The following is a 27445-nucleotide window of genomic DNA, read 5'->3' as shown; positions in this document are numbered from 1 at the left end:
AATACGTGAGTCGCCAAACACCAGAAAAGTCGCTAATAACACCATTATAAATCGTTAGAATAGTCGTTAGTCGCTTTTGACACAAATAACTCGCCGGAGGGTTTGGAAATCCGCCAAATTTAACGACAAAGTCGCCAAGTTGGCAACACTGCCTGTCCGCCGGTCTCGGCTAAAATCTACTCATGTCACTCGGTTATTTTCGGAAGCCATGTGATGGCCTGCTGATGACGACATTTCCGCATGGTTTTCAAAGTAAGAGCATGATGGTTTGTTTAATGCTGTCACTACCCGATCCGTCACCCTACCCGATCGGTTCTGCGCATGTGCGAGATGGTCCGGAAGTCCGGACGGCAACCCAAGATGGACACTTGACACAGTCGCTTTTTAGCAAAGCTCAAAAAGAAAAACCGAGAGAGATGAGTTATTGTTTTTACAACGTGACTTCACTATTATTTAACAACTCTTTTTATTGGGTCCTTTTATTTGGGGTTAAGTACATTGTCAGAATAAGTGAGAAATAGATTTAACTTCTGTTAGACAGCTATCATACTGAATAAATATTTACTGTGAATGTATGCAAAAATGTATGGCATATGGCTGTCTAACAGAAGTTAAATTAATTCCTCACTTATTCTGAAAATGTACTTAACCCCAAATAAAAGAACTCAATAAAAAGAGTTGTTAAATAATAGTGAAGTCACGTTGTAATAACAATAACTCATCTCTCTCGAGTTTTCTTTTTGAGCTTTGCTAAAAGCCACTGTGTCAAGTGTCCATCTGGTGTTGCCGTCCGGAGTTGTCCAACATGGCGGACCCTCTCGCACATGCGCAGAACCGATCGGGCAGGGTGACGGATCGGGTAGTCACAAATGCGCTGCGCTTAATGAACTGCGGAACATTAGATGCCATGGCCATGGGAAGTAGGGGTGCTGAGGGTGCTGCAGCACCCCCTGATGGAGGACAGGGAATCTGCACGTCCACAAGATTAAATATAAATATAATACAAAAAAAACAAATGTTCGGCATTGATGTAACAACATTCATAATTAAGTAATGATAACACCCTTTTCACCCCAGTTACATTTTCCATTTTCCCTGAGGTAAAGGACTCTCTCAGTGTTTAGATAGTTAACTTTAGTCCAAGTTATCTCAGTGGGTCTCAAAACAGTTTGATCACCATTTATGTAAACAAGTATTTCCGAGGCACACCTTCATATGATCATTATAGTTAGGCTATAAAACAATAAGATAATAAATGAAAAACAGGTATGAAATATGACAGTAAAACAAGAATACAGTTTAAAAGGGGAGTGATTAGTAAAATATCCATAAAGAAAAAGAAGCTTATCTGTTAACAGCTCTGTTTCATATGGGTGTTGAGAGATGTATTCATAGATCTCTTAATTTTGCTCTCAAAAGTGCACCACATTGATGCTTTTAACTTCAATATTTAAGAAAAAAAATCTTCTCCGATATGCCGTGAGCTGATTATCGCGCCTTCATTGTAATAGTTGCGGGTGTAGCTTTATGTGCGTGTGGGGAGTGTTGCAGTAGAAAATGTCACTGTAGCCCATAGCATTAATGGGAAACCCTACATGTTACCCTACATGTATCTATCTATCTGTAGGTAGGTTTGTTATGTATAGCCAACAGGGTTGGGTTGTAACGGAATACATGTAACGGCGTTACGTAATCAGAATACAAAAATCAAGTAACTGTATTCAGCTCGCGTTACATTTGAAAAACGAGTAATCTGATTACAGTTACTTTCGTAAACCTGAAGTGAATACATTTTGGATTACTTATTGGAATTATTGGTGGAAAGATTTCCTCACACCATTTAATATTCAAGTAGGTACAGCCAAATCATCACAGCCCACAAAACCTATTCCCGCCGCAGATGGACCAAAAAAGCGTTTGAAAAAAAAATCGCGGGTCCGCTCGCTCAATAACAACGAAACATGGAGGAACAAAAGTCTGTGTTTAAATCGCGTGTGTGTGGTTAAAACACATCAGCCTGCGGTCGCTCTTTAGTCTTTAGCCTTACTAATGATTATTTCTGAAGGTATACACAGTGAAGGCGGTGCGTGAAAGGCGGTGCGTGAAAGGCGGTGCGTGAAAGGCGGTGCGCGGCGTGCTGGTCTTCTCAGAGGCTGAGTTAACCCTCCCGCTGCCTCCTGGCGCTGCAGAGATTTCATCAAGTGAAGGAGGTTTTCCTTCTAAAAAACAGCTGTGGGCAGCAAATAATGTGAGTGTCACAGACATGAATTCATAGATCAAGGCAGACTGGTGCACACACTCTCCTGTTTTGCCAATACGGTGCTTAAACTATAGCTCTACACCCCTGGCCGAAATGCCCTTAAAATCAAGTCCGAGTTCGACATTTTAATTCATGTCCTGCCAACACTGGCAGGACAGAAGGCGACACGCCCGTTCTAAGCCGTGTCCTTCACTCTCCTCACATCCCAAGCTGCATCCCCAACAAGTTTATTATGTTGTTACATCGTTTCAGATGTGATGTTTCAGTTGTGCTCTTGATAAGCCATTAAAACAGTTAAAACACATTCAGTTTCCTTTTTTGTGTCTCCTGTTCACCAAAACATACCCATCTGTGATGGAAAAATAAAGTAATCTAAAAGTAATCTGATTACGTTACTTTTTTAAGACACGTAACTGTAACTGTATTCGGATTACTTTCAGAGCCATGTAATCAGTAATCAGTAACTGATTACATTTACAAAGTAACCCTCACAACCCTGATAGCCAATAACAAATACATTTAACGTACTTTATTTGTGTTGTTCATTTATATCTTATTTTACCTAGTTAACAGTTATTTATGCATAATTGTTTATCTCTCCAGTTTTAAAGGATATTTTTGGTTTACTGTCTAGTTTAGTGTCTCTACAGTGCTTCAGTACCGGGGTGCTGAAGAAAAGAGGGATCAGATTGTCGGGCCTCCTTCCTATTTATACCGGAAGTGAGCCCGAGGGTGGGGCCCACCTCGCAGGTGGGCGTGGACTACAAGTGTTTCAGTGCTGCGCCGGTGCGCAGGGGATTACAATAGCGATAGCCTTAGAGGGCGAAGCCTATACAAAATAGAACCATTGGGACATGGAGGAACCTCATAATCAACACTGGAAAGGGAAAGATTAATAAAAAGAGTAAAATTGTTGGATTAAGTTTGGTGTGATAACAAGCTGTAACTAATGAGCCACACTGTTAGAAATTACATTACATTACATTGCATTTAGCTGACGCTTTTATCCAAAGCGACTTACAATAAGTACATTCGACCAGGAAGACACAACCTTGAAGAAAACAGAATCATATAAGTACATCAGGTTTTATAGAGCCAAGTATTTCAAGTGCTACTCAACTGGCTATAGATAAGCCAGTCCTTTATTAGTATATAAGTACTCTGTTAGCAGTTATTTGTTAGTAATTATATCGCTCGAGGTGGAGTCGAAAGAGATGAGTTTTCAGTCTGCGCCGGAAGGTGTGTAAGCTTTCTGCCGTCCTGATGTCAATGGGGAGCTCATTCCACCATTTTGGAGCCAGGATAGCAAACCCACGTGTTTTTGCTGATGGGAACTTGGGTCCCCCTCGCAGCGAGGGTGCAGCGAGTCGTTTGGCTGATGCAGAGCGTAGAGCACGCGCTGGGGTGTACAGTTTAATCATGTCCTGGATGTAGGAAGGGCCAGATCCATTTGCAGCATGGTACGCAAGTACCAGTGTCTTGAAGTGAATTCTAGCAGTTACCGGAAGCCAATGAAGGGAGCGGAGAAGCGGCGTGGTGTGGGAAAATGTAGGAAGGTTGAAGACCAGACGAGCCGCTGCATTCTGGATGAGCTGCAGAGGTCGGATGGCACATGCAGGTAGACCAGCCAGGAGGGAGTTGCAGTAGTCTAGGCGTGAGGTGACGAAAGCCTGGACCAGAAGCTGCGTCGCTTTCTGGGTCAGCTGGGGACGTATCTTCCTGATGTTGTAAAGTGTGTATCTGCAGCAACGGGTTGTAGCAGCGATATTTGCAGTGAAGGACAGGTTGTTATCTAGGATCACACCCAGATTCCTTGCAGTCTGGGTCGGGGAAACAACAGAGGTGCCGATGTTGATAGTCAGGTCAAGAGTGGGACAATCTTTTCCCGGAAGGAAAAGTAGTTCAGTTTTGTCAAGGTTGAGCTTGAGATGATGAGCGGACATCCACTGAGAGATGTCAGCTAAACAAGCAGAGATGCGTGCGACGACCTCGGTCTCTGAGCGGGGAAAGGACAGAATTAATTGGGTGTCGTCAGCCTAGCAGTGGTATGAAAAACCATGCGGGCTAATGAAAGATCCGAGCCAGTTTGTGTACAGGGAGAAGAGGAGGGGACCAAGAACAGAGCCCTGAGGGACCCCTGTAGTTAATTGACAAGGGTCGGACTCAGACCCTCTCGATGTTACCCTGTAGGTACGGTCTTTGAGGTATGAGGTGAGGAGGGAAAGTGCAGAGCCTGAAACTCCAAGTTCTTGGAGAGTGCGAAGGAGGATCTGATGGTTCACCGTGTCGAATGCAGCAGACAGGTCCAACATGATGATGACAGAGGAGAGGGAGGCTGCTTTAGCAGTGTGCAGTTCCTCAGTGACAGCAATGAGGGCAGTTTCTGTGGAGTGACCTGCCTTGAAACCAGACTGGTGCGGATCCAGAAGGTTGTTCTCATGGAAATAACAGGAGAGTTGTTTAAAGACAGCGCGTTCAAGTGTTTTAGACAGGAACGAGAGGAGAGAGACAGGCCTGTAGTTTATAACATCAGACGGGTTGAGAGTGGGTTTCTTTAGGAGAGGGTTTACTCTTGCCTCCTTGAGACTGTCTAGAAAGTGACCAGAAGTTAGAGAAGTGTTGATGAAATGGGTGAGAAACGGTAGAATATCAGGAGCGATAGTCTGAAGGAGGTTTGAAGGGATAGGGTCCAGAGGACAGGTGGTAGGGCGGGCAGAGGTAATGAGGGTAAGAACCTCACTTGGCGAGAGAGGGGGAAAGGAGGTTAGTGTGCGGGTGGAAGGAGGGTCTGGTGACCCATCGGTGAGTAAAGGTGAGTCAGAAAAAGAAGAGCGAATATCATCAACCTTTTTTTAAAGTGGTTAACAAAGTCGCTTGACAGAAGTGAGGAGGGGGGAGGGGCTTTGGGAGGGTCCAAGAGGGTGGAGAAGATGGAAAATAGTTTTTTAGGATTGGAATAGGAAGATTGGATCTTATCTTGAAAGAAAGTGCTTTTTGCCTGATAGATCGAAGGAGAGAAAGAGGAGAGGAGAGCCTGATAGGTTAGGGGGTCGTCGCGGTGTTTGGCTTTCCACCGTTTCCGCTCTGCTGCCCTAAGGACGGTTCTATTAGCACACAGTGCGTCATTTAGCCAGGGAGCAGGAGGGGACTGACGAGCCTGCCGAGATGTGAGAGGACAGAGAGAGTCCAGAGAGGATGAGAGAGTAAAGAGGAGAGTTTCTGCAGCAGAGTTTGGAGGCAGGAGTTGGAACGAGTCAGAGGAAGGGAGGGCTGAGAGCACCGATGAGGCAAAGGTAGAGGGGGAGAGGGAACGGAGGTTACGGCGGACAGGTGCAGGATGAGAAGAGATTAGTTTGTTATGTTTGGAAAGGGGTAGAGAGAATGAAATGAAGAAGTGATCGGATGTGTGGAGCGGGTTTACAGAGAGGTTAGAAGTAGCGCAGTTCCTTGAGAATATGAGATCAAGGACATTGCCAGCTTTATGAGTTGGTGGGGACGGAGACAGTGAGAAAGCAAAGGCGGTTAACAGAGATGTTAGTTCGTCTATTTTCCCCGTCTGGAGGTTGAAGTCTCCGAGAAGTACAGCGGGAGGGCCATATTCAGGGATGTGTGATAGGAGATTATCTAATTCCTCCAAGAAGTCCCCCAAGGCGCCTGGTGGACGGTAGAGAACAACAATGGTTAATTGTATAGGATGGGTTACTGTGACGGCATGGAATTCAAAGGTGGAAGGAGTGAAGTTAGGTAGCTCGAAGAGGGAAAAGCTCCATTTGGGAGAGAGCAGGAGACCAGTGCCACCTCCTCTGCCAGTGGGTCTGGGTGTATGGGAGAAGGAATATGCTGTGGAGAGAGCTAGAAATAGTTCTGTTGAGCCCCAGAGACTGTTATTCCAACCTAGCAACCAATATCTTTTTCTGTGATATTGTCTTAATAATATAGTCATTTGGATTTACTGGTAAACTAAATTATTTTATTCTGTCACTCAGATCAACAAATACAAAAAGGGGGGGTCACGTGGACGAGACCAAGATGGCAGCTTAGCTGGGAGGCTCCCGACAACCACACATACTTTAATACAAAATCCCTACCTACACGGCAACATATTTTAACACAATATCAGCTTTGATATGTCAAACCCTCCTGCGACCAAGGCTTGCGATATTTTCACTCGAGGACGAAGTCGTCGATTAAAACAGCCCCGCCAAGTTCACTGAGCGACTCAGTAGATAGCAACTTGGCTAACATAGCTGACGTTTTGAGCGAGTTGAAATCACTACGGGCGGACTTCGGAAACAAAGTTGGACAACATCGACACACGTCTGACCGTCGTGGCAACCTCAATGGCTGCATTGGAGACTAAAGTAACAGAATTAAAACGGGATGTTTCTTCCAATTCAACCCGTATTAACGAGGCCGAAGGCCGCATACACCATGCAGAGAAGACGCTTGAAAAAACGGAGGCCGCACTTGACTCCGTTAACAAACGTATCGCTGACCTTGAGTCAAAGACAGACGACCTGGAGAGCCGGGGCAGAAGAAAGAATCTACGACTGTTTGGTATACGAGAAGGAGCCGAGGCGCAACAAACACTCCTCAACTTTGTTAACGACATGCTGACACGATGGCTGGAGCTGACACCTGACAGGGCTCTCACTCTGGAGCGGGTTCATCGCACGCTAGCATCGGGGAAACCCAACCAACACAGAGCGGTCATCGTCCGCTTCTTCAAGTTTCAGGAGAAAGAGTTTGTCTACCGTGAATCAAGACGTCGAGACATCACACATGACGGGGGCAAGATATCATTCGTGCAGGATTTTTCTGCAGAAACGGTCCGGATCCGACGGGGATTTAACACTGTTACAAAGTTGTTTGTTGACATCAATGCCTTCCATGGATTCCAACACCACCCCTGCAAACTCAGAGTGCTACACAACGGCATGATTAATCTCTTCACAACGTCAGAAGAAGCCGAAAAGTTCTACAAAAGCATCAAACAATAGCCTCTGGTGTGTGTTGTGTGGGAATCACACGGCCACAATGAGCTTGAGATTGCATCGTAAGATATCAGGCATTGTGAGTTGAGTTAAAGTTGCAAACATTTACAACATCAGGAGGATACGTCCCCACCTGACCCAGAAAGCGACGCAGGTTCTGGCCCAGGCTCTCGTCATCTCACGCCTAGACTACTGCAACTCCCTCCTGGTACCTGCATGTGCCATCTGACCACTGCAGCTCATCCAGAATGCAGCGGCTCGTCTGGTCTTCAACCTTCCTACATTTTCCCACAACACGCCGCTCCTCCGCTCCCTTCACTGGCTTCCGGTAACTGCTAGAATCCACTTCAAGACAATGGTACTTGCGTACCATGCAGCAAATGGATCTGGCCCTTCCTACATCCAGGACATGGTTAAACTGTACACGCCAGCACGTGCACTCCGCTCTGCATCAGCCAAACAGCTCGCTGCACCCGCACTGCGAGGGGGACCCAAGTTCCCATCAGCAAAAACACGTCGGTTTGCTATCCTGGCTCCAAAATGGTGGAATGAGCTGCTGTCCATTGAAATCAGGACAGCAAATAGCTTGCACATCTTCCGGCGCAGACTGAAAACTCATCTCTTTCGACTCCACTTCGAGTGATAGAATTACTAACAAAGTACTTATATACTAATAAAGGACTGGCTTATCTAAAGCCAGTTGAGTAGCACTTGAAATGTTTTAGCTCTATGAAACCTGATGTACTTATATGATTCTGTTTTCTTCAAGTTTGTATCTTGTTGGTCGAACGCACTTATTGTAGGTCACTTTGGATAAAAGCGATGTAATGTAATGTAATTTACATTGTCTTTATATGGGTGTGTATATTGAGGTTTCTTTTATTCCTCTCTCTCTCCTTCTTAAGAGAAAGCCCATTGAAATATGATTCCGTTCGAGAGTAGACCTATATAATAAGCATGGCATTGTGCCACAATCAACAACCGGACATGTCACCCATTGAGCATGTTTGGGATGCTCTGGATCGGCGTATACAACAGCGTGTTCCAGTTCCTGCCAATATCCAGCAACTTCGCACAGCCATTGAAGAGGAGTGGACCAACATTCCACAGGCCACAATCAACAACCTGATCAACTCTATGCGAAGGAGATATGTTGCACTGCGTGAGGCAAATGGTGGTCACACCAGATACTGACTGGTTTTCGGACCCCCCCAGACCCCCCAATAAAGCAAAACTGCACGTTTCATTGGCCTTTTATTGTGGCCAGCCTAAGGCACACCTGTGCAATAATCATGCTGTCTAATCAGCATCTTGATATGCCACACCTGTGAGGTGGGATGGATTATCTCGGCAAAGGAGAAGTGCTCACTATCACAGATTTTTTCAGATTTGTGAACAATATTTGTGAGAAATGGTTATTTTGTGTATATAGAAATGTTTTAGATCTTTGAGTTCATCTCATGAAAAATGGGAGCAAAAACAAAAGTGTTGCATTTATATTTTTGTTCAGTGTATGTATTTTGCATGTTTCATTAGACCAGCAGATATTGATGTGGTTGTTGGGCACCGATTTTTTGTTTTTGTTTTGTGAGCTTGGGTCGAGTTACACTGACTGGTTGCTCCTCGCATATTGTGGATCAACGTCCCTCAATGTTTCTACATAAGGGGTGGGGTATGCATTTCAGTTGGAGAAATGCTAGGGTTGAGGGTGGGTGTGTGTGTGTGTGTGTGTGTGTGTGTGTGTGTGTGTGTGTGTGTGTGTGTGTGTGTGTGTGTGTGTGTGGTGTGTGTGTGTGTGTGTGTGTGTGTGTGTGTGTGTGTGTGTGTGTGTGTGTGTGTGTGTGTGTGTGTGTGTGTGTGTGTGTGTGTGTGTGTGTGTGTGTGTGTGTGTGTGTGTGTGTGTGTGTGTGTGTGTGTCCTAGCATTACTATACTTGTGGGGACCTAAATCTGTTTGCACAGTCACGTGTGGGGACTCACCTCCCTTATGGGGACAAATTTGAGGTCCCCATGAGGGGAATCATTAATGTTAGGGTGAAGACCTGGTTAGGCATGTGTTGGTTATGGTTAGGATAAGTCTCCAGGAAATGCATGTAAGTCAATGTAATGTCCCCTGAAGTGATGTGTGTGTGTGTGTGTGTGTGTGTGTGTGTGTGTGTGTGTGTGTGTGTGTGTGTGTGTGTGTGTGTGTGTGTGTGTGTGTGTGTGTGTGTGTGGTGTGTGTGTGTGTGTGTGTGTGTGTGTGTGTGTGTGTGTGTGTGTGTGTGTGTGTGTGTGTGTGGTGTGTGTGTGTGTGTGTGTGTGTGTGTGTGTGTGTGTGTGTGTGTGTGTGTGTGTGTGTGTGTGTGTGTGTGTGTGTGTGTGTGTGTGTGTGTGTGTGTGTGTGTGTGTGTGTGTCATTTGAGGGGAGGAGGGAGGTCACTTGCACCATATTAATCATTTTGTGTTTCGTTTATTATAATGCTGAGATGAATGTCTATGGAGAGAGCAAGTCATGGCAGTAGTTTGGATATTAAAGTTACAAGCTGGAACGTCCGGGGAATGAGAAAATTGGCTAAATTGAAGCAAGTTTTAAACAGGGTAAAAGATCTTAAATCTAAAATAGTTTTTCTACAGGAGACACATTTACTCGCTGCAGATATTCACTATCTGAGCAAAAGGTGGCCATGTTATGTACTTGTGCACAAGGTGTGGCTATCCTTGTACACAAATCAATACAATTTCAACTTATAAAAACTATCCAAGACCCACATGGAAGGTATATTATTGTCCAAGGCAATATTTTGTCACAAAAATATAATTATATAAGTGTCTATGGCCCGAATGAATTTTTTTAAAGATTTTTTCTAACTCTGTCTGCTTTGGAGGGACTTTTGAACTTTTGTTTTTGGACTTTTGAAGTGACCATGCAACAGTGTTTATGGAGATCAATTTAGGCAGGTTTGAACATCACTCAAGATGGAGGTTACAAGTTTATCTACTTCAAGACCCAGACTTTGTTAAATGTGTGAAAAGTTGCATTGACAATTTGTTTGAACTAAATACAGATGAAACTTCAGCCAGCATTAGATGGGAAGCATTTAAAGCTTATATAAGAGGAGAAATTATCAGCTTTACAAATTCTAAAACCAAGCAGCATAATCAAGAATTACAAACATTAGAAAACAAAATTAAGAAAGCAGAGACTGAAATGTACTGTCACAATGATCCTGAAAAAGTACGTGATCTATCCGTCATGAGAGCTAGTTACGATAAGTTAACAAGTGACAGAGTAGCTAAAAGCCTAATGTGGACTAATCAAACGTACTACGATCAAAGAGAAAAAGCGGGCCTGGAGAGTAAAGAAAATGCAAGCAGAAAGAATAATCAATGGTATAAAATCAGTATCTGGCAACTTAACTGTAGACCCAAAAGAGATAAATAATCATTTTAGAGACTTTTATAAATCAGTATACAAATCAGAATACACAGAAAACAGGGAAGCTCAGAGCAATTTCCTTGATAGGCTACTGTTTCATACTCTGTCAGATGATGAAAAACAAAACTAGATAGTCAATTGACAAAAGCCGACCTTTGTGAAGCTATAGGGAATATCAACAGCGGTAAAGCACCCGGACCAGACGGGTTTCCCATAGAGTTTTATAAAACATTTAAAAAAACAACTTGTAAAGCCGCTTCTCGATATGTATGAAGAATCTTTTGTCAAAGGAACGCTCCCAGATTCATTGAGATTAGCTATGATAACTTTAATATTAAAATCAAACAAGCCACCAACAGAATGTTCATCTTACAGACCAATTAGCTTAATGGGATGTATGTGATACAAAAATACTTTGCAAAGCTCTTTCTGGACCTCAATTAATGGTTGAAGATCAACAAGGTTTTGTGCAAAAACGACAGGGATTTCACAACATCAGAAGAGTTTTAAATATGCTACATGAGAAACATAACGCGAAGGACACAGCAATGCTTTCAGTGGATGCGTGTCAAGCATTTGATAGGATTGAATGGACTTATCTTTTTTAAGTCCTTCCAAGATTCGGGTTTGGTGAAACCCTTCTGAAATGGATTCAACTGCTATACCCAAACCCAACCGTTGAGATCCTAACTAACAACACTATCTCGGCACCCTTTAATTTAGAGAGATCTACCTGACAGGGTTGCCCTCTGTCTCCACTGCTATTTACATTAGCAATTAAACCTTTAGCTATGGCCGTTAGAGCACATACAGAATTATCAGGCATTACTCTTGGGCGGATAGAACATCGCATTTCTTTATACGCAGATGATATAATATTTTTCTTGACAAATATAAAACATAGTATTCCCAATTTAATGAGCGTAATAAAGGAATTTGGTGAATTTTCTGGATACAAAATTAATAACTCTAAATCAGTGTTGATGTTTCTGAATGACAAAGAGAGACACAGTTCCATAGTAGATACTCCATTTATGACAACAACTGACGGTTTCAGATATTTGGGTGTTAAAATCACTCAGAGACATAGTTTCAGCTAATTATGATCCCCTGGTAGATGGAGTGACTGAAAAACTAAACCGCTGGTCCAACTTGCCTATATCTATGATCGGACGAATAAATATCATAAAAATGACCATCCTACCTCAATGTTTATATTATTTTCAAACGCTTCCATTGCCACTACCAAATATGTTCTACGAAAAGCTTAACAAATTGTTTAGTCAATGAATCTGGAACAGCAGAAAAGCCAGACTCCGTCTTAAACTATTATACCTACCTTGAAGGGGGGGTCTTCAATTCCCTCATCTTAAATGGTATTATATGGCTGCCCAACTAAACTCAGCTTCATATTATTTTTGTACAACACCTCCGACTTGGGTAAACATAGAGCAGCTCCATATCCAGATCCGACATTACAAATGTATCTTTAATCTTCAGATATTAAGACATTGAAGAAACGTACAAAAAACCCTTTTCTTAAGAATACGATCTCAGCGTGGTATGCTGCACACAAACATGTAGGCGACACACCTACGCTGTCTCAATGTACTCCTGTTTGGGGCAATGAGCAGTTTACACCTGTGAAAAGAGATGGAGGATTTAAATCATGGAATACAAAAGGCATTCAGAAAATTATGGATCTATATACAGACAGAGTTTTGCTTTCTTTTGATCAGCTATCAAATCCCTAAAAAGCACTTTTTTTAATATTTACAGTTAAAAAGTTACATGTCATCAAAACATAAACAGATAATGTCTGTACCACCTTTATCGAAACTTGAGGAAATAACACTTGCAAATTTGGAAGGAAACGGCCTAGTATCTAAATTCTACAACACGATGGTTGCATTTGACACTGAATCAGCATTAGATAAATTAAGTCCATGGAAAACGGATATAGATGAGGATATTGATGAGGAAGATTGGAATGCTGCTTGCCTAAAAGCACAAAGTTAGACAATAAATACTAGGTTCAAATTACTTCGGTATAAATGGTTAATGAGAATGTACATAACTCCTGTCAAACTTCATCATATGTCTGCCAATATTCCAGATGTTTGGATGAGAAAGGAACTTTATTTCATTGTCTTTGGGAATGTCCACAAATTCAAATATTCTGGAAGGATGTTATTAGGTGTCTGTCAGAGATGTTTAACATTCCCTTTGAACGTCAAACTTTATGTACTTGGAATATATCCAAAGGACTTCAAACAGACTTCAAAACAAACCAAGCTTCTGGATTTTGGTCTTCTTCAAGCCAGGAGGGCTTTCGCTTTATGTTGGAAATGTACGGATGCCCCATCACTGAGGATTTGGTTGAAGGAACTTTCTGGAAGTATTGGTCTAGAAAGACTGACTTACATCACAAGCAGAAGGACTTTGTTCAGCTCTGGGAGCCATATATGCACATTATGAGGGACTCCCTCATGTGGACTGCCTCTGAAAAGAAACTGTGAAATTATTTCTGTTTTATTTATTTTATTTGTAGGCCTATGCTTTTAATACTGGTGCAATGTGAGGGTGTGTGTATGCGTGTATGTGTGTATGTGTTTGTGTAAAAATGTTTTTAAATATTTTAAAAAATAATTAAAAAAATACAAAAAGGGGTCTTATGTCTTCTAACCTACTCTTCAGTCTGCCAGAGTAGAACGGTAACTTTTTTTATTTACATGTTCTAGAATTTTGACATTTAGTTTTTAATATGACGGTTGAATAACATAATTGTTCACGAACCATTAGCCAGGATTGTGTTTGTTCTTGATCGGTTGGGTTGACTGCAGGCTATGAATATTCAGAACATGAGGAAAGGAGCAAAACTCAGAAACCATAGAATTGACATAAAATATGCATCGGACATTAATACCTGAAAAGAATGGCTGCATTCCTTTCTGTCCTATAATACATATCAACTTTATTTATGTTGCTTGTTTTAAACATATTGACAAAGTTATTTTCGGTAAAACAGATCACATTTTAAACACAAAGAGAATCGATCAAAAAAAATGCTGTCTAAGCTTAGGTTTTGATAAAAAATGACAGATTTCTGCAATGCTTAGCTTTGAGCTATACTGTAGGTCTGCCTTACTTTATTGATGTGACGCTGCAGCCCTCTACTGGATATACAATATGTTGTCATTGTAAATACAGGAACACTGATCATTTTTGTCCACACAGATTCTTGGTGTTTACTAATACTAACATACATGGTTTTACTTATAGCAATAAATGAACTTATTATCAGTCTGCCTGTATCTGCACTAAATTAATTTCCATTTGCCACTTGAATCATGGTATTTCATGCACTAATACAGTATGTGTCCTTTACACAATGAATTATTTAGTCTGCATAGAAGGATGGAGAACATGGGGAGAGGATAAATGCCTCCAATAGCTCACCTTGGTAATCATCACAATGAGGGGATGGATAAAGAAGAGAATATGTCATTACTTAAGAGAAAGAGAATGAATTAGCTAATCAAAAAGAGTTCACTAACTTTCTATCCATTTTGTTCACTCATTTTTCTTTTATTGTCAGGCACATATTGGAACGCTTCTAGAAAATTAACTATTTTCTCATTGACAAGCCAAGGTGACTTGGTCTCCCCAGCCGAGTGAATCCAACAGGAAAGAGCTCTCGCTTTTTAAGCTGCTGCTGGTAAGGTCAGCAAGCAGCACCAGAACCAGCCATAAAGGAAATCTTTTTTATCATTTGCAAATGCAGCATAATGCTGTGCTGCTCTGTTTATCACCAGACAGTGTGATCCAATCATTCCCCACTGAGCTCTACCAGCAGGGTGCAGTTGGAAACACCAGGCGGGAAGGGGGACCAAAGACTAACTGGACCAAATGCTACCATTAATCCATCTTCTTCTCATGTCAGATAGAGATGTGTGGTGTTCTAATTAGTTTAGCAGTGTCCTGCAGTGAAATTATACTCCATGCACAATTACTTCAGCAGAATTGTATGAGAGAACAAAATGTAGATATCCATATGCACTGAGGTTGTTTGTCAGATGATGCTGTGTATTAAGTAATTCCAACAAGCGTGCATAGTTAATGAAAATGCTAATTGGTTGTTGATGTCGGTTAATTCCCTGAAGCTAGAACCCAGTTCCACAGATAAACAACATTAATTGCAAAAGTTGCAATAAGTATAGCTAGTGGCAAGCTGCGACAATAAGTCAAGCTTTTTTTAGGTCATCGCCACAGACTTAATAATGAATTAGAATTGTCCCGACTATGCTTAATGTTGTCAAAAAGTTCCCTCAGTGAGCTTTAATTAGCATAATTACTCAATAAATGGTGCATGCATGTGTAATAATAGAGATGAAGGACATAGACAAGGACATAGACTGCTTTTTATCCCTATTCCGCTCTGTCTTCTGAACAAGAGAATGCGTGATGCAAGATGAGTTTAAATACACACCTGCACATAAAGGGTCTCAAAGGAACCCTCTAAGTTGCAAGTTGAGAAAGAAGGCGACGTGAGTTTCTTGCTTTAAGAAAAAAAAGAAGGTCCACTCAACACACACACACAGTTGTACCAGCAGAGAATTAGTTTCATTTGTAGGAAATCTTGCTGTGATCTATTTTGGACGATATGCTGCACTAAGATTAAAAGTTGTTGTGATTTATGACCTCAATATTTAATACTGGTAGGTTTAAGAGAGAGATAGATGGGGACAAAATATAGCAAGTCAGGGAAGAGTTAGTAAACTGTAATGCTCAAAGGGTGGATGTAAACCTTGCCACATTTAGCTAGAATTTGTGTCCTTTTAAGAGGAGATTCAATAAGTACTGTATTAGCTGTATTTGATTAAATGTTTTACGATTATCTGGCATTTTTCTTCTGTCACTGGGTACTGTGGGTTTCGACACTTTGTACTGCTCAAGCAACTGTTCATACCATATTGTTGACTGTTGTGTCATCGAAAACTTCTCGACATAACATCTATAAATCCTGTATGATTCTGCTAACATGCATGCATGAGTAATTTAACGAGTGTCTGTGAACAGAGAGAAAGGCTAAGAGAAAGAATACTACTGATGATACCATTTTATACATTTTAAAATAGATTTTCCCCATTCCACCTGTTCATTTGTTTAACCCTGAGAAGCAACATTAATATGATTCTGTTGCCTGGAAGAAATATAATCAACATGTGTCTCTGCTGCCTGCATTAAGCATTTTTTTAATCACTATCATTATGATTGAGGGTAATTTTGTTCTTATTCTTTCAGAGGAGATTTTCCAGTCCCAAATTGCCCATTGGTGGTCCCCTGATGGTGCCAGGTTAGCTTACGCCACAATCAATGACACCCTGGTGCCCAGGATGGAGCTGCCCATGTTTACAGGATCACCCTACCCAACAGGAAAAGAGTACCACTACCCTAAGGTACACAGTTGTTCCCTTTAGAATACATATTTTCTTTAGATTTGAGATGTTATATTCATTAAATTGTCTCATTTCTCCTTCTCCCATTAAGGCTGGTGAGGAGAACCCTGTTATAACCTTGTATGTTGTGAATCTTAATGGCCCACTTCACACCATCGAGATGAGGAGACCTGATGATCCAAGGATGGGGTGAGGCATTCAACTATCAACCAGATCAATCTGCATTCAGTCAAGTGATGCATATTTACACCTCATGCATATTTAATTTAATTTAAATTCATATATTCTATCATGTGTTTAATCTCTCTCCATATATTCATTTACTGATGCTGAGTCTTCTAATGATGTTTGTAACAGCATTTTTTCTCGTGAAAATATTCTGTACATTTAATTACTCCATTGACATATTTTTACTAAAATGTGGTCCCATAATTAGCGCAAATACACTTAATACCCTACTCTGTTCGTAGTAATGTTAATTTATTGTATTCCTGTCACGGAGGTGATCTCTGGGGCCATAGATCTCGGCCTCCGTTACGGGTTGTATGGCTTCATTGTTGTTGATTGTGTTCACCTGGTGCCCTGTGTTGTCTCCCCCCTCACCTGTTTCTTGTTGGTTGATTAGTCTGTGGGTATTTAGGCTCTGTGTTTCCTGTTTGTGGGGAGAGATCCTTGTTGGTGGTGACTGTGTTCACATGAGACAGTAAGATTGAGGCTGTGTCATGTACCACAAGGGGTAATAAATGCCCACACCGGGTTATATTTGAACTCTGCCTCCTTGCTTGGTCGGGCCACTCAATTATCAGCTTCACAATTCCTTTCTTTCTTTTCCTTTCTATGTTGCTCTCACATCAAACATTTTCTACACTGTCAAACATTTTTGTGTCAGTGATTGTTGTTTTTGTTTTTTTCTGTGTTTGTCAGTGAGTACTATGTGACCATGGTGAGATGGGCCACCACCACCAAACTGGCCATCAACTGGCTGAACCGAGCCCAGAACATCTCTATACTCACTCTGTGTGAGGCCACAACAGGCGTCTGCACAAAGGTTTGTGTGTGTGGGTGTCAAATGAACTCTGGGATGTTTTCATACACTAAATAAAACTGTTTTACAGAAACATGAGGATGAAAGTGAAGGATGGCTCCACAGACAGGTAAGAATAATGACTCTTACTATTTATAATGGGAGTTATTGATTATGTTGCACTTGCTTATATTGAACTATTAATTTCTGGAATTAAGTTAATGTATATATTCTTATCTTTGGCAAAGCAATTTGATAACATTCTTAAATTATACATGGTAATTGTGCAAGCTTTAGTACAGAATTGTAATGGGGGGACTTTTTTGTGCACTTTTTGCATTTACCAATCCATTTCAATATGTTTTTGTAAGCTCTATGTTTCATTAAGTAAAATGTATGAATGTTCTTCTCTGTGTCCTCAGAATGAGAAACCTCTGTTTTCCAGAGATGGGCTGAAATTGTTTTTCACCCGTGCCATTCCTCAAGGCGGCAGGGGAAAGTTCTTCCACATTTCCATGTCCATCTCCCAGGTAAGATCATACAGTATGTTAAGAGTCACATTACTATGTTTATTATCCAGTGTTTTTGTATAAGTAATCCATATGTTGGACTTTAATTAACAGTGACTTCAATATTATAAAAATGTTTGTTTTATGCTTTTACTTCTGTGTGACTGCTGATACAGTGCAGACGCTTGCTTTTGCCTCTGCTTACTTTTTATGCTGATTTTCCTATTCTTATTCTCTGAAAACTTCGAGCAGTGGCTCCTGGACATTAACTTATCACTGGGACAGTTCATCTTCATAAATAGACAGAGGATTTCAGCCATATTTCAACATTTTTACGACGACCTCAGTCTTACAGTAGCGTGGCCTAGCAACAGCTAAAGCCTGGTAGGCTACTGCATGCTATTTAGCTTAAGCTAGTTGGTAGCAAAATGACTCCGTTCTCTACAGATGACTTCCACAAACTTCTACAGAAGATGGCTGTGTTGGAAATGAAAATGCAACGGTTGGAAGTTAACGTGGAAGTGAATGGACTATGTCGTGGGAATGACACCACTTTACCAGTGTTGCAAAATAATGAAAAAGGGTATGCTAACTCACAGCTAGTTAGCAGCTACAAGGATTCCAGCTGTGTACTGGGTAATAAATCTACAAGTGGTAGTCCTCCCTGGAACTCTCTGGGTGCAAAGCCTAACGGCCCGTCTACACTACAGCGTCGACAGCGTCGAAAGCTCCAATCTGCCCATTCACTTTCAATGGGGTGACGTCACGTAGCCGCGCTTTTTCGCCGAACTGAATTGTGGGTAGCAGAGCGGTCCGTCCGGCGACAGAAGTTGAACAATGTTCAACTTCTGTCGCCTGAGACGCCGGAGTAGCCAGCGCCAGCCAATCAAATCCCGTTTCCCAAAATCTGACAGCTGAAGCCGTAGCCAAACCGCGTCTAAGCTGGGAGAGATATCCCGCCGTTCATTTCTATATTTAAAAAAAAGTCGGAGGAGAAACTAACTATCGCCGTAGCAAATCACCCGGTTTTGTATGACCAGACCCTCTTCACCTACCGGGATACAAACCGGAGGAACCAGGCATGGAGGGAGGTGGCAGAGACAGTGGGTGAAACTGGTAGGTTTTCGCCTGTTTGGGGAGTTTATATATATATATATTGCTCCCACACAATCCCCGGGTTTTTTTGCTTTGTATGTCGGGGGCGGGAGATTCATGTGATTGGTTGTTGGCCGTATTGCTTGAATAAAATCCCCAAGCTCCAGACACGCCCAGCTCCAAGCTATTTTTGAAGCTGTAGTGTGGACGCTCCGTAAGAGTAAATCATTTCCATGGGATTTGGGAGGACGGATAACAGGCAGAGCCCAGTGCTCAGAAATCTGTGATGCGACCGGCTGGCCTGCATTGTTATCACCCAGGAAGAGCGCCTCTTCAACCCCTAAACAGCAGTGGACAGCTGCTAAAGGGAGAATTACAAACAATCCTCCTAAACCACCAAGTGTGCCAATCCAGAACAGATACGCTCCGCTGACCGAGAGCCGGAGATCTCTTTCTGATGACCTGGATAACCCATCCTCTTCACACAGCAGGGTAAGGACCAATAGCTACTCCAAAAGTAAAAGGCTAGAGGGAAAGCTAACGACTGGGCCTGAAACTCTGATTGTGGGTGACTCTGCTGTAAGAGATGTAAAAGGTCTGTGTAATAAGAACAACACCAAAGTACTCTGTTTTCCCAAGGATACAGTCTCTGACTTGGCTGAGAAGATCTTGCATATTGGGGCTGAACATCCGACTGGAACAAATGATGTTGTGAAACAACAGTCAGAAGTGCTGAAAGAAGACTTTAAATGTTTGTTGGAAACTGTCAGCTCTTTAAATGCAGAGGTGTTCACCAGTGGCCCTCTACCGCCTGTCAGAAGAGGAGTGGAGAGATTCAGCAGATTGTTTGCACTAAACACCTGGCTTTCAACTGCATGTATTGACCATTCTGTCCATTTTATTGACAATTTTAACTTTTTCTGGGACCGCAGACATCTTTTCAAGGCAAATGGAGTTTGCCTGAACAAGTCAGGAGTGAAATTGTTTATCTCTAACATATTCAACTGCCTACGTCATCAATCTGTTCCCTCTGCCAAGGACAAGCGGCAAGAGGACTCAAAACAGGAGAAAGACACAACACATCGCGCAGAAAACCCTGAAGAAGTATCACTGCACCCGCCTGAGGAATGTTCTGATTATGGGAGACCCTGCCCTCCTATGAGAGGAGCAGGGTGGTGGGTCCTCCCTCCCATTCAAAGCCTGATAGGGATGTGTGTGTACAAAACGCTGCAAACTGATATCTGCTGGGTCCAGGCTCAAGGGTGTATGGCACTCTCAACTCTTTCCAGGACATGCCGGGGCCCTGCCTGTAGGTTTGCCGATATCTGTGTTGATGGGTAATAGATTAAGAGCGGTGAATCGTCTTGGATACAGGAAGCGCTCAAACGTTTGTGTGAGTTTATCTAATTTAGCAGTGATTCCTTGTCAGCCACAGCTTGTTACAAAAACCTGACTGATAGTGTGTTTAACAAACTTAAACTAGCTTTATTAAATGTCAGGTCTTTGGCATGAAAAACATTTTTAATCAATGATTTTATCACTGAGCACAATCTCGATTTTATGTTTTTAACAGAAACTTGGATCGAACAAGATAACAGTGCAGCTGTTCTTATCGAATCAACCCATCCCAACTATAGTTTTATGAGTCAGGAAATAATGCATAAGAAAGGGGGTGGAGTTGCTATTCTGTTCAATGATTCCCTTCAATGCAGGAAGACATATGGAAACTTTGATTCTTTTGAATATGTGGCCCTTCAGCTGAAATGCTCCTCTCGAGCTCTGTTCCTAAATATCTATAGACCACCCAAATACTGTGCAAGCTTTTTTGATGATTTTACCGAACTGCTGTCTATAGTGTGCATTGACTTTGACCGTCTAGTCATTGTTGGTGATTTTAACATCCATGTTGACAACCTCCAGGACAGAGGGGCTAAAGAACTGTTTTGTGTTCTTGATAGCTATGGACTGACTCAGCATGTGACGGAGCCCACACACAATAAGGGGCACACTCTGGACTTAATTATCTCAAACGGTCTGAATATCTCTAAGGTTGTGGTGACTGATGTTGCACTCTCTGACCATTCCTGTCTTTCTTTGAGAGCTCTATTTCTGTTCACAAAAATGTTCAAAAAGAGGTAACCACAAAGCGATATTTAACTGAAAATACTAGGGAAATGTTTACTCAGAATCTTTCTTCCACACTTGCCCCTGCTAACATCTCAGTAAATGAGCTAGTAGATCATTTTAATTCAAAAATTAAAAATGTTATAGATGCCATTGCTCCAACTAAGGTAAAGGAAGTGTCTGGCAAGAAAATATCTCCATGGAGAAAGGCCATGACCGTGAAAACAGAAAAAAGAGAATGTCGAAAAAAGAGAATGTCGAAAAGCGGAACGCAGGTGGCGAAAAACAAATGTCCAGGTTCACTTTGAAATCTATAAAGAGAGACTTGGCCTTTATAATTTGGAATTGAAAAATGCACGACAATCGTTCTTCTTTGACATCATTACCAAAAACAACGCACGTGCCTTGTTTGCTACCGTCGACAGACTAACTAACCCCCCAGTGTCAGTAGCCTCTGAATTTCTATCCACCAGGGCGTGCAATGATTTTGCCTCCTTCTTCACTGACAAAATTCAGAAAATCAGACAAGCAGTCAGTGCCTCTGCATCAGGTACAGCAAATGTGTTGTCTCTGTGTCCACTTAACATCAAGTCAAACACCATGACACAATTCCATCAGATTAATGATAAAAACCTAGAGGACATTATACAACTTCTGAAGTTCTCCTTCTGCTGCCTTGATATTATTCCAACAGGATTTTTCAAAGATGTTTTGCCTTGCATGGCCTCAGATATACTTCATATAGTAAACAAATCTCTTCACTCAGGTATTTTTCCACAGGCCCTGAAAACTGCAGTCATTAAACCGCTCTTAAAAAAGAATAATTTAGATGCTTCAGTAATGAACAATTACAGGCCCATATCAAACCTTCCATTTCTAGGTAAAATCATTGAAAAAGTTGTTTTTCAACAGTTGAGTAATTTGTTGCATTTAAATGACTGTTTTGATGTGTTCCAGTCAGGCTTTCGTCCAAACCACAGCACTGAGACTGCTCTTGTAAAGGTCTTTAATGATATCTACTTAAACACAGACAGTGGCAGAACTTAAGTGTTAGTATTATTAGATCTCAGTGCTGCGTTTGACACTGTTGACCACAGCATATTACTAGACCGACTGGAAAACTGGGTGGGACTTTCGGAAACAGTTCTAAATTGGTTTGAATCCTACTTAAAGGACAGAAACAACTTTGTTTCTATAGGTAAATACACATCTGAGTTGACAAATATGACATGTGGGGTACCTCAAGGCTCCATCTTGGGGCCTCTTCTCTTTAACGTCTACATGTTACCACTGGCTCAGATAATGGAAAAACAACAAAATAAGTTACCATAGCTATGCGGATGACACACAAATGTACGTAACAATTTCACCAGGAGACTATGCTCCAATTCAAACACTGAGTAAGTGCATTGAACAAATCAATGACTGGATGTGTCAGAACTTTCTCCAATTAAACAAAGATAAAACTGAGGTAATGGTTTTTGGAGCCAAGGCAGAACGTATAAAAGTTAGCGCTGAGCTTCAGCCTCCAATGTTCAAAACAACAGATAAAGCCAGAAATCTAGGTGTAGTCATGGACTCTGACCTGAGTTTCAACAGTCACATTAAAACATGGATTTCAAAATACTGCTGCTGGTTTATCACTGAATGGTTTAGGCCCAAAATACATTTCTGACCTCCTGCTAAATTATGAACCATCTCTCAGGTCTTCAGGGACTGGTCAGCTTTCTGTCCCCAGAGTCAGAACTAAACATGGAGAAGCAGCGTTCAGTTATTATGCTCCAAATATCTGGAACAAACTCCCAGAAACCTGCAGGTCCGCTGCAACTCTTACTACTTTGTAATCCAGGCTGAAGACTTTTCTTTTAGTCGCTGCTTTTAATTGAACTGTTCATATCTTAGACTGCACTGTAACTTTTATCCATGTATTTTTTCTTTTATTCATATCTTGGACTGCACTTTAACTTTTATCAATGTATTTTTTCTTTTAATGTTTATTTTATTAGCTTTTCTTTTTATGAATGATTTTAAATGCCATTTTCTTAATGTCTTTCGTTTTTTGTAAAGCACTTTGAATTGCCTTGTGTTGAAAAGTGCTATATAAATAAACTTGCCTTGCCTATGCAATTTTGCTAAACCTTATTACTTTGTTACATCAACTTTTAATACCCCACTAGCCTGTGTTATTTTATTTTCATTTATAACAATATGGTCAAAACTTGCATTGTCTTTATATGAAGTTATCACCATTTAATAAACATACTGCAATATTTGCAATGCTTCTGTTTATCTCCAAAGCCCAACACCAGTACAGACACACTACAGTCCATCACGTCTGGAGACTGGGATGTCACCCAAGTCCTGGCCTATAATGAGGACAGCCAATTGATGTGAGCACCCACAAACATCAGTTAAAACAAACCAGCATCACCACCATGCTCACATCTTGATGTCATAATTATATTATTGCTTTATGTAGGTATACATTCTTTACATTTATTATTATCAAACAAAAGTCTGAAAGTGATGGTTTTATCATTATTCGAGATTTTTCCTGCACACACATTAACAACAAACCTGTTATTATTGTCTATAATGTTAACCTAACATATATCATATATATTTTATAAGCATAATATGAATGTTTTCACCACAAGGCTGTGCGCCTTTGCGATGAGCCATAAAGTAAATTGCGTATCATGTGAATGCAGCTTTAGTCAAATTGTGTTCTAGCATTTTGTAGAGTTTGACACAATAAACCTCTCCAAATGTACACAGCGTAAAATCCCCCTGCTTCTCTTTTGAACCCATGAGAATTGTGACTCATCTCCATCACTTCTACATGGTTTCACCCCTAAACATACCTTTGCAAACATGATTTCACATGCACACAGCTGCATTTACCCTAATGTATACACAATGTTAAAGTTACTTTAGAACAACAACATCCAAAACCTCTTGACTCATCTTTCATTTTTACTCCATCATTCATTTATGAAAATGAGTAGTTTGGTAACTGCTAGTGTGTTCCATGTGCCTTTTTCCCACTCCTCAAGCTGAGGGATAACCTCTTGTTAAAGCTTGATTCAAATCTGCTTACATTACATTTTTTTTCTCCGTTATATCTATGTAGATACTTCTTGAGCACTGAGGATGGTCCTAAGCGAAGACATTTATACAGGTAACAGTCTAGTCTTTAGTGTCAAGAATTGTTGTTTTGAAAGTTGATACCATTTTGCTCATTTAGATTTAGAAGTTAAACATCTTCTTTGCTCCATAGCGCGGACACCTTTGGTTCATTCAATCGACGCTGTCTGTCATGTGCCTTGACTGACAGCTGTGATTACATCAGTGGGTCTTTCAGCCACAACATGAGCTTTTTCTTGCTCAACTGCAAAGGTAGCTATGACGGCAATTAATCACACGTCCATTTATTTTGTGTCACCTGTGAATGGTACTAAATTATCATAACTTAAGTCAGATCAAACAGGAATGGACCATAATGCCATCAAACCCTCTCTACAGACCCCAGAAATTACTCGATAATCAATTGTCCTTCACCTCATATGTTTTTAATCCAACTCTCCTATCAGCCTGCCTAGAAAGAAGTACGGAGGCTGTTGTTAAATTGCAAGCTGTTTTTAACAGTATTCAGACTCAGCTCTCTGAACTAAAGCTTCTTTTAAATGTTGATAAAACCAAGGTAATGCTCTTTTCAAAAGCTAAAAAGACACCAGAGCCTGTTTTAGATATTGTAACTACGCAAGGAATAAAACTTGAAGTGGTTACCTGTTACAAATACCTTGGTATCTGGCTTGATGATTGTCTCACTTTTAAACTTCATGTCAATAACCTGCTTAAAAAACTGAGGGTTAGGCTAGGTTTCTTTTACAGGAACAAGTCCTGTTTCTCGCTTGAGGCCAGGAAAAGACTAGTCACTGTGACCTTTTTACCTATGCTGGACTATGGTGATTTGATTTATATGAATGCACCTGCCAATTACCTGATCAAGTTAGATGCTGCGTATCAGAGTGCACTGAGATTTTTGACAAACTGTAAAGTATTACCTCATCACTGTACCCTGTATGCAAGGGCAGGTTTGCCTTCACTAACTGTACGGAGGCTCGGTCACTGGCACATTTTTATATACAAAGCCATTTTAGGGAAACTTCCATCCTACAACTGCTCCCTGATCTCACGGCGATTGTAAGTGGCTACTGCCTGAGATCGAATGCTGTGGTTTTATTAAATGCGCCAACTGCTAGGACTGTCTTAGGGAAGATAGCATTTAGATGCGCAGCTCCTCTGTCTTGGAACAGTCTGCAAATTAAATGGAAACTGAGCAATCTGGTGCCACTAAATGTTTTTAAAGCTCGTTTGGATGCTACTCAATCGGAAGCTGTTGGTACCTGTTCATGTGGATAGTTATTGTAAATTGTAATCCCTGTAATGATGCTGTATGATGTCCTTTTTGTTCTGTTTTTATGTTTCATGTGGAACCTACTTGAGCAGGTCTCCCTTGAAAAAGAGATCAATGATCTCAAGGGATTCACCTGGATAAATAAAGGTTTGAAATTAAATGTGAAAAGGCTATATAATTTCCACAAAGAGGACGAGAGAGTGGGAAGAAGGAAAGGAGGAATGGAGCAAGTGCCTGAACTTTACACCATGCGTAACCACAATGTTCCAGCACTGTGTTCCCAATTAGTTTAATCCATCAATCACTGAATGTGCTGTCCCTTCTCCCTCTAATTTGAGGTGTAAGAGCTTATGTTTGAGGGAATTTGCCTGTTTTGCTGGCTTAGGTAAAGAAAAGCTACTTCAGTTTGCATCACATACATTGAATAAGGAACTAATTAGTATAACTTACTAATAGAAACTGCCTGTTTCCCAGACAGAAAAACTAAATGGGATGTCTTTCTCTGTTTTAAAACATTTTCCCTTTTAATGTTTAAACCATGCTAAACATTTCCCTGATGTCTCACTGATGTGTTGACAATGACAAAACATTCTGATTTTCTCTTAAGGACGGGACATCCCATTTGTAGCTGTTTACAAGACACAGAGAAATGGAGACAGTGAGAGTAAGTATTTCTACCAACTTTATCACTAATTTGCATTTACAAAACTCTGGATTATGTTAATGACATTACGTGACTTGTGGGCAGTAGAATAATCACTGAAAATGGAAATTACCTTTTTCAAAAGGGACAGACGTGGTTATTTTACAATGGAGAATGACCGCCTGCGCCCTGAGTGACTTTTTGTTTACAAGCCAAGTCCAGAATGTTGCCAGTAATCAAATTACTTCTCAGAATGGATTCTCATTCAATTATAACCTGCCCAACATCAATATCAGCAAACAGTAATTTGATTACTACAGTATGCTTGTGTGACAGTCTGTCATCTTCACCTACATGTATATGATGTCCCCGCCCTAACTATGTTAACACATTCTTGATGTTATTTGGTAGAATATTTGTATTTAGCTGTTGAACTGTGGACTTTGCTTGGGAACCAGAAAGTTGCCATTTCAAGTTCCATTTCAATTTCCAATTATTGTTCCCAAATGTTCACCTACAAAACTAGTGAGTATGCTTTTTTTACACGGACAAATGTATATTGAAATGTAAGATTAAAGAATCTTGCATCCATGCAATGCTTATGTTTTGCAGGTAGTGCTTTACATGTTAACAATGAATCTTGGACACAGTTTCAGTTAACATGTTAATTTGCTTTGTATTTAATAATAATAATAATAATTGAAATTTATATAGCGACTTTCACGAAACCCACGACGCTTTACAATGGGAAGTAACAAAACAAAAGTAATAATAATTATACAGATACATAGGCTGAAGAAAACAAAATAGGAACAGGTTGCTGGGTACTGTATATTAGTTGAGGACAAAGGCCTGAGTGAACAGATGGTGTTTGAGGTGTTTATTTAAGGTGTCCAGAGAGTCTGCATTCCTGATTGCAGAGGGGAGAGAATTCCAGAGGGTGGGGGCTGCAACACTGAAGGCTCTGTTGCCAAATGTTTTCAGCTTGGAGCGCTGGATGGAGAGCAGCCCTTTGTTTAGATAGAGTTCATGATGAAAGTTAAAGATAATAAGAGGTGTGGGGATGCTTTCTTCTATGAATTTTACATACATATTTTCAAAATATGCACACAGTTTGCTTGATTTGGTTAACATATATCATAACTGCACACAGTATGTTTAAAAAGCAAGCTACATTACATTACATTACATTGCATTTAGCTGACGCTTTTATCCAAAGCGACTTACAATAAGTACATTCGACCAGGAAGACACAACCTTGAAGAAAACAGAATCATATAAGAACATCAGGTTTCATAGAGCCAAACATTTCAAGTGCCACTCAACTGGCTTTAAATAAGCCAGTCCTTTATTAGTATATAAGTGCTCTGTTAGCAGTTCTTTGTTAGTCACTTTATCGCTCGAAGTGGAGTCGAAAGAGATGAGTGTTCAGTCTGCGCCGGAAGGTGTGTAAGCTTTCTGCTGTCCTGATTTCAATGGGGAGCTCATTCCACCATTTTG

General features: G+C 40.9%; 1 protein-coding gene across 4 annotated transcripts in view; it reads left to right on the top strand.

Annotated features, from left to right (window-relative positions):
- The window catches only part of dpp6a (dipeptidyl-peptidase 6a), a 488251-nt gene that overhangs the window by 448508 nt on the left and 12298 nt on the right, over positions 1–27445 (top strand). For all 4 annotated transcript variants that reach the window (XM_034108575.1, XM_071206894.1, XM_034108574.1 and 1 more), the window contains 9 exons: positions 15976–16130; positions 16222–16319; positions 17055–17178; positions 17246–17284; positions 17577–17684; positions 23181–23272; positions 24016–24063; positions 24163–24281; positions 25910–25966. In XM_034108575.1, the coding sequence (XP_033964466.1) occupies positions 15976–16130; positions 16222–16319; positions 17055–17178; positions 17246–17284; positions 17577–17684; positions 23181–23272; positions 24016–24063; positions 24163–24281; positions 25910–25966 (840 nt within the window). The remainder of the gene's footprint in view (positions 1–15975; positions 16131–16221; positions 16320–17054; positions 17179–17245; positions 17285–17576; positions 17685–23180; positions 23273–24015; positions 24064–24162; positions 24282–25909; positions 25967–27445) is intronic.

This window comes from Pseudochaenichthys georgianus, chromosome 20 (assembly GCF_902827115.2).
Source record: "Pseudochaenichthys georgianus chromosome 20, fPseGeo1.2, whole genome shotgun sequence".
In the NCBI taxonomy this organism is placed as follows: Eukaryota; Metazoa; Chordata; class Actinopteri; order Perciformes; family Channichthyidae; genus Pseudochaenichthys; species Pseudochaenichthys georgianus.
The sequence above is the reverse complement of the archived record's forward strand: the minus strand, read 5'-3'. Positions and strand labels throughout refer to the sequence as shown.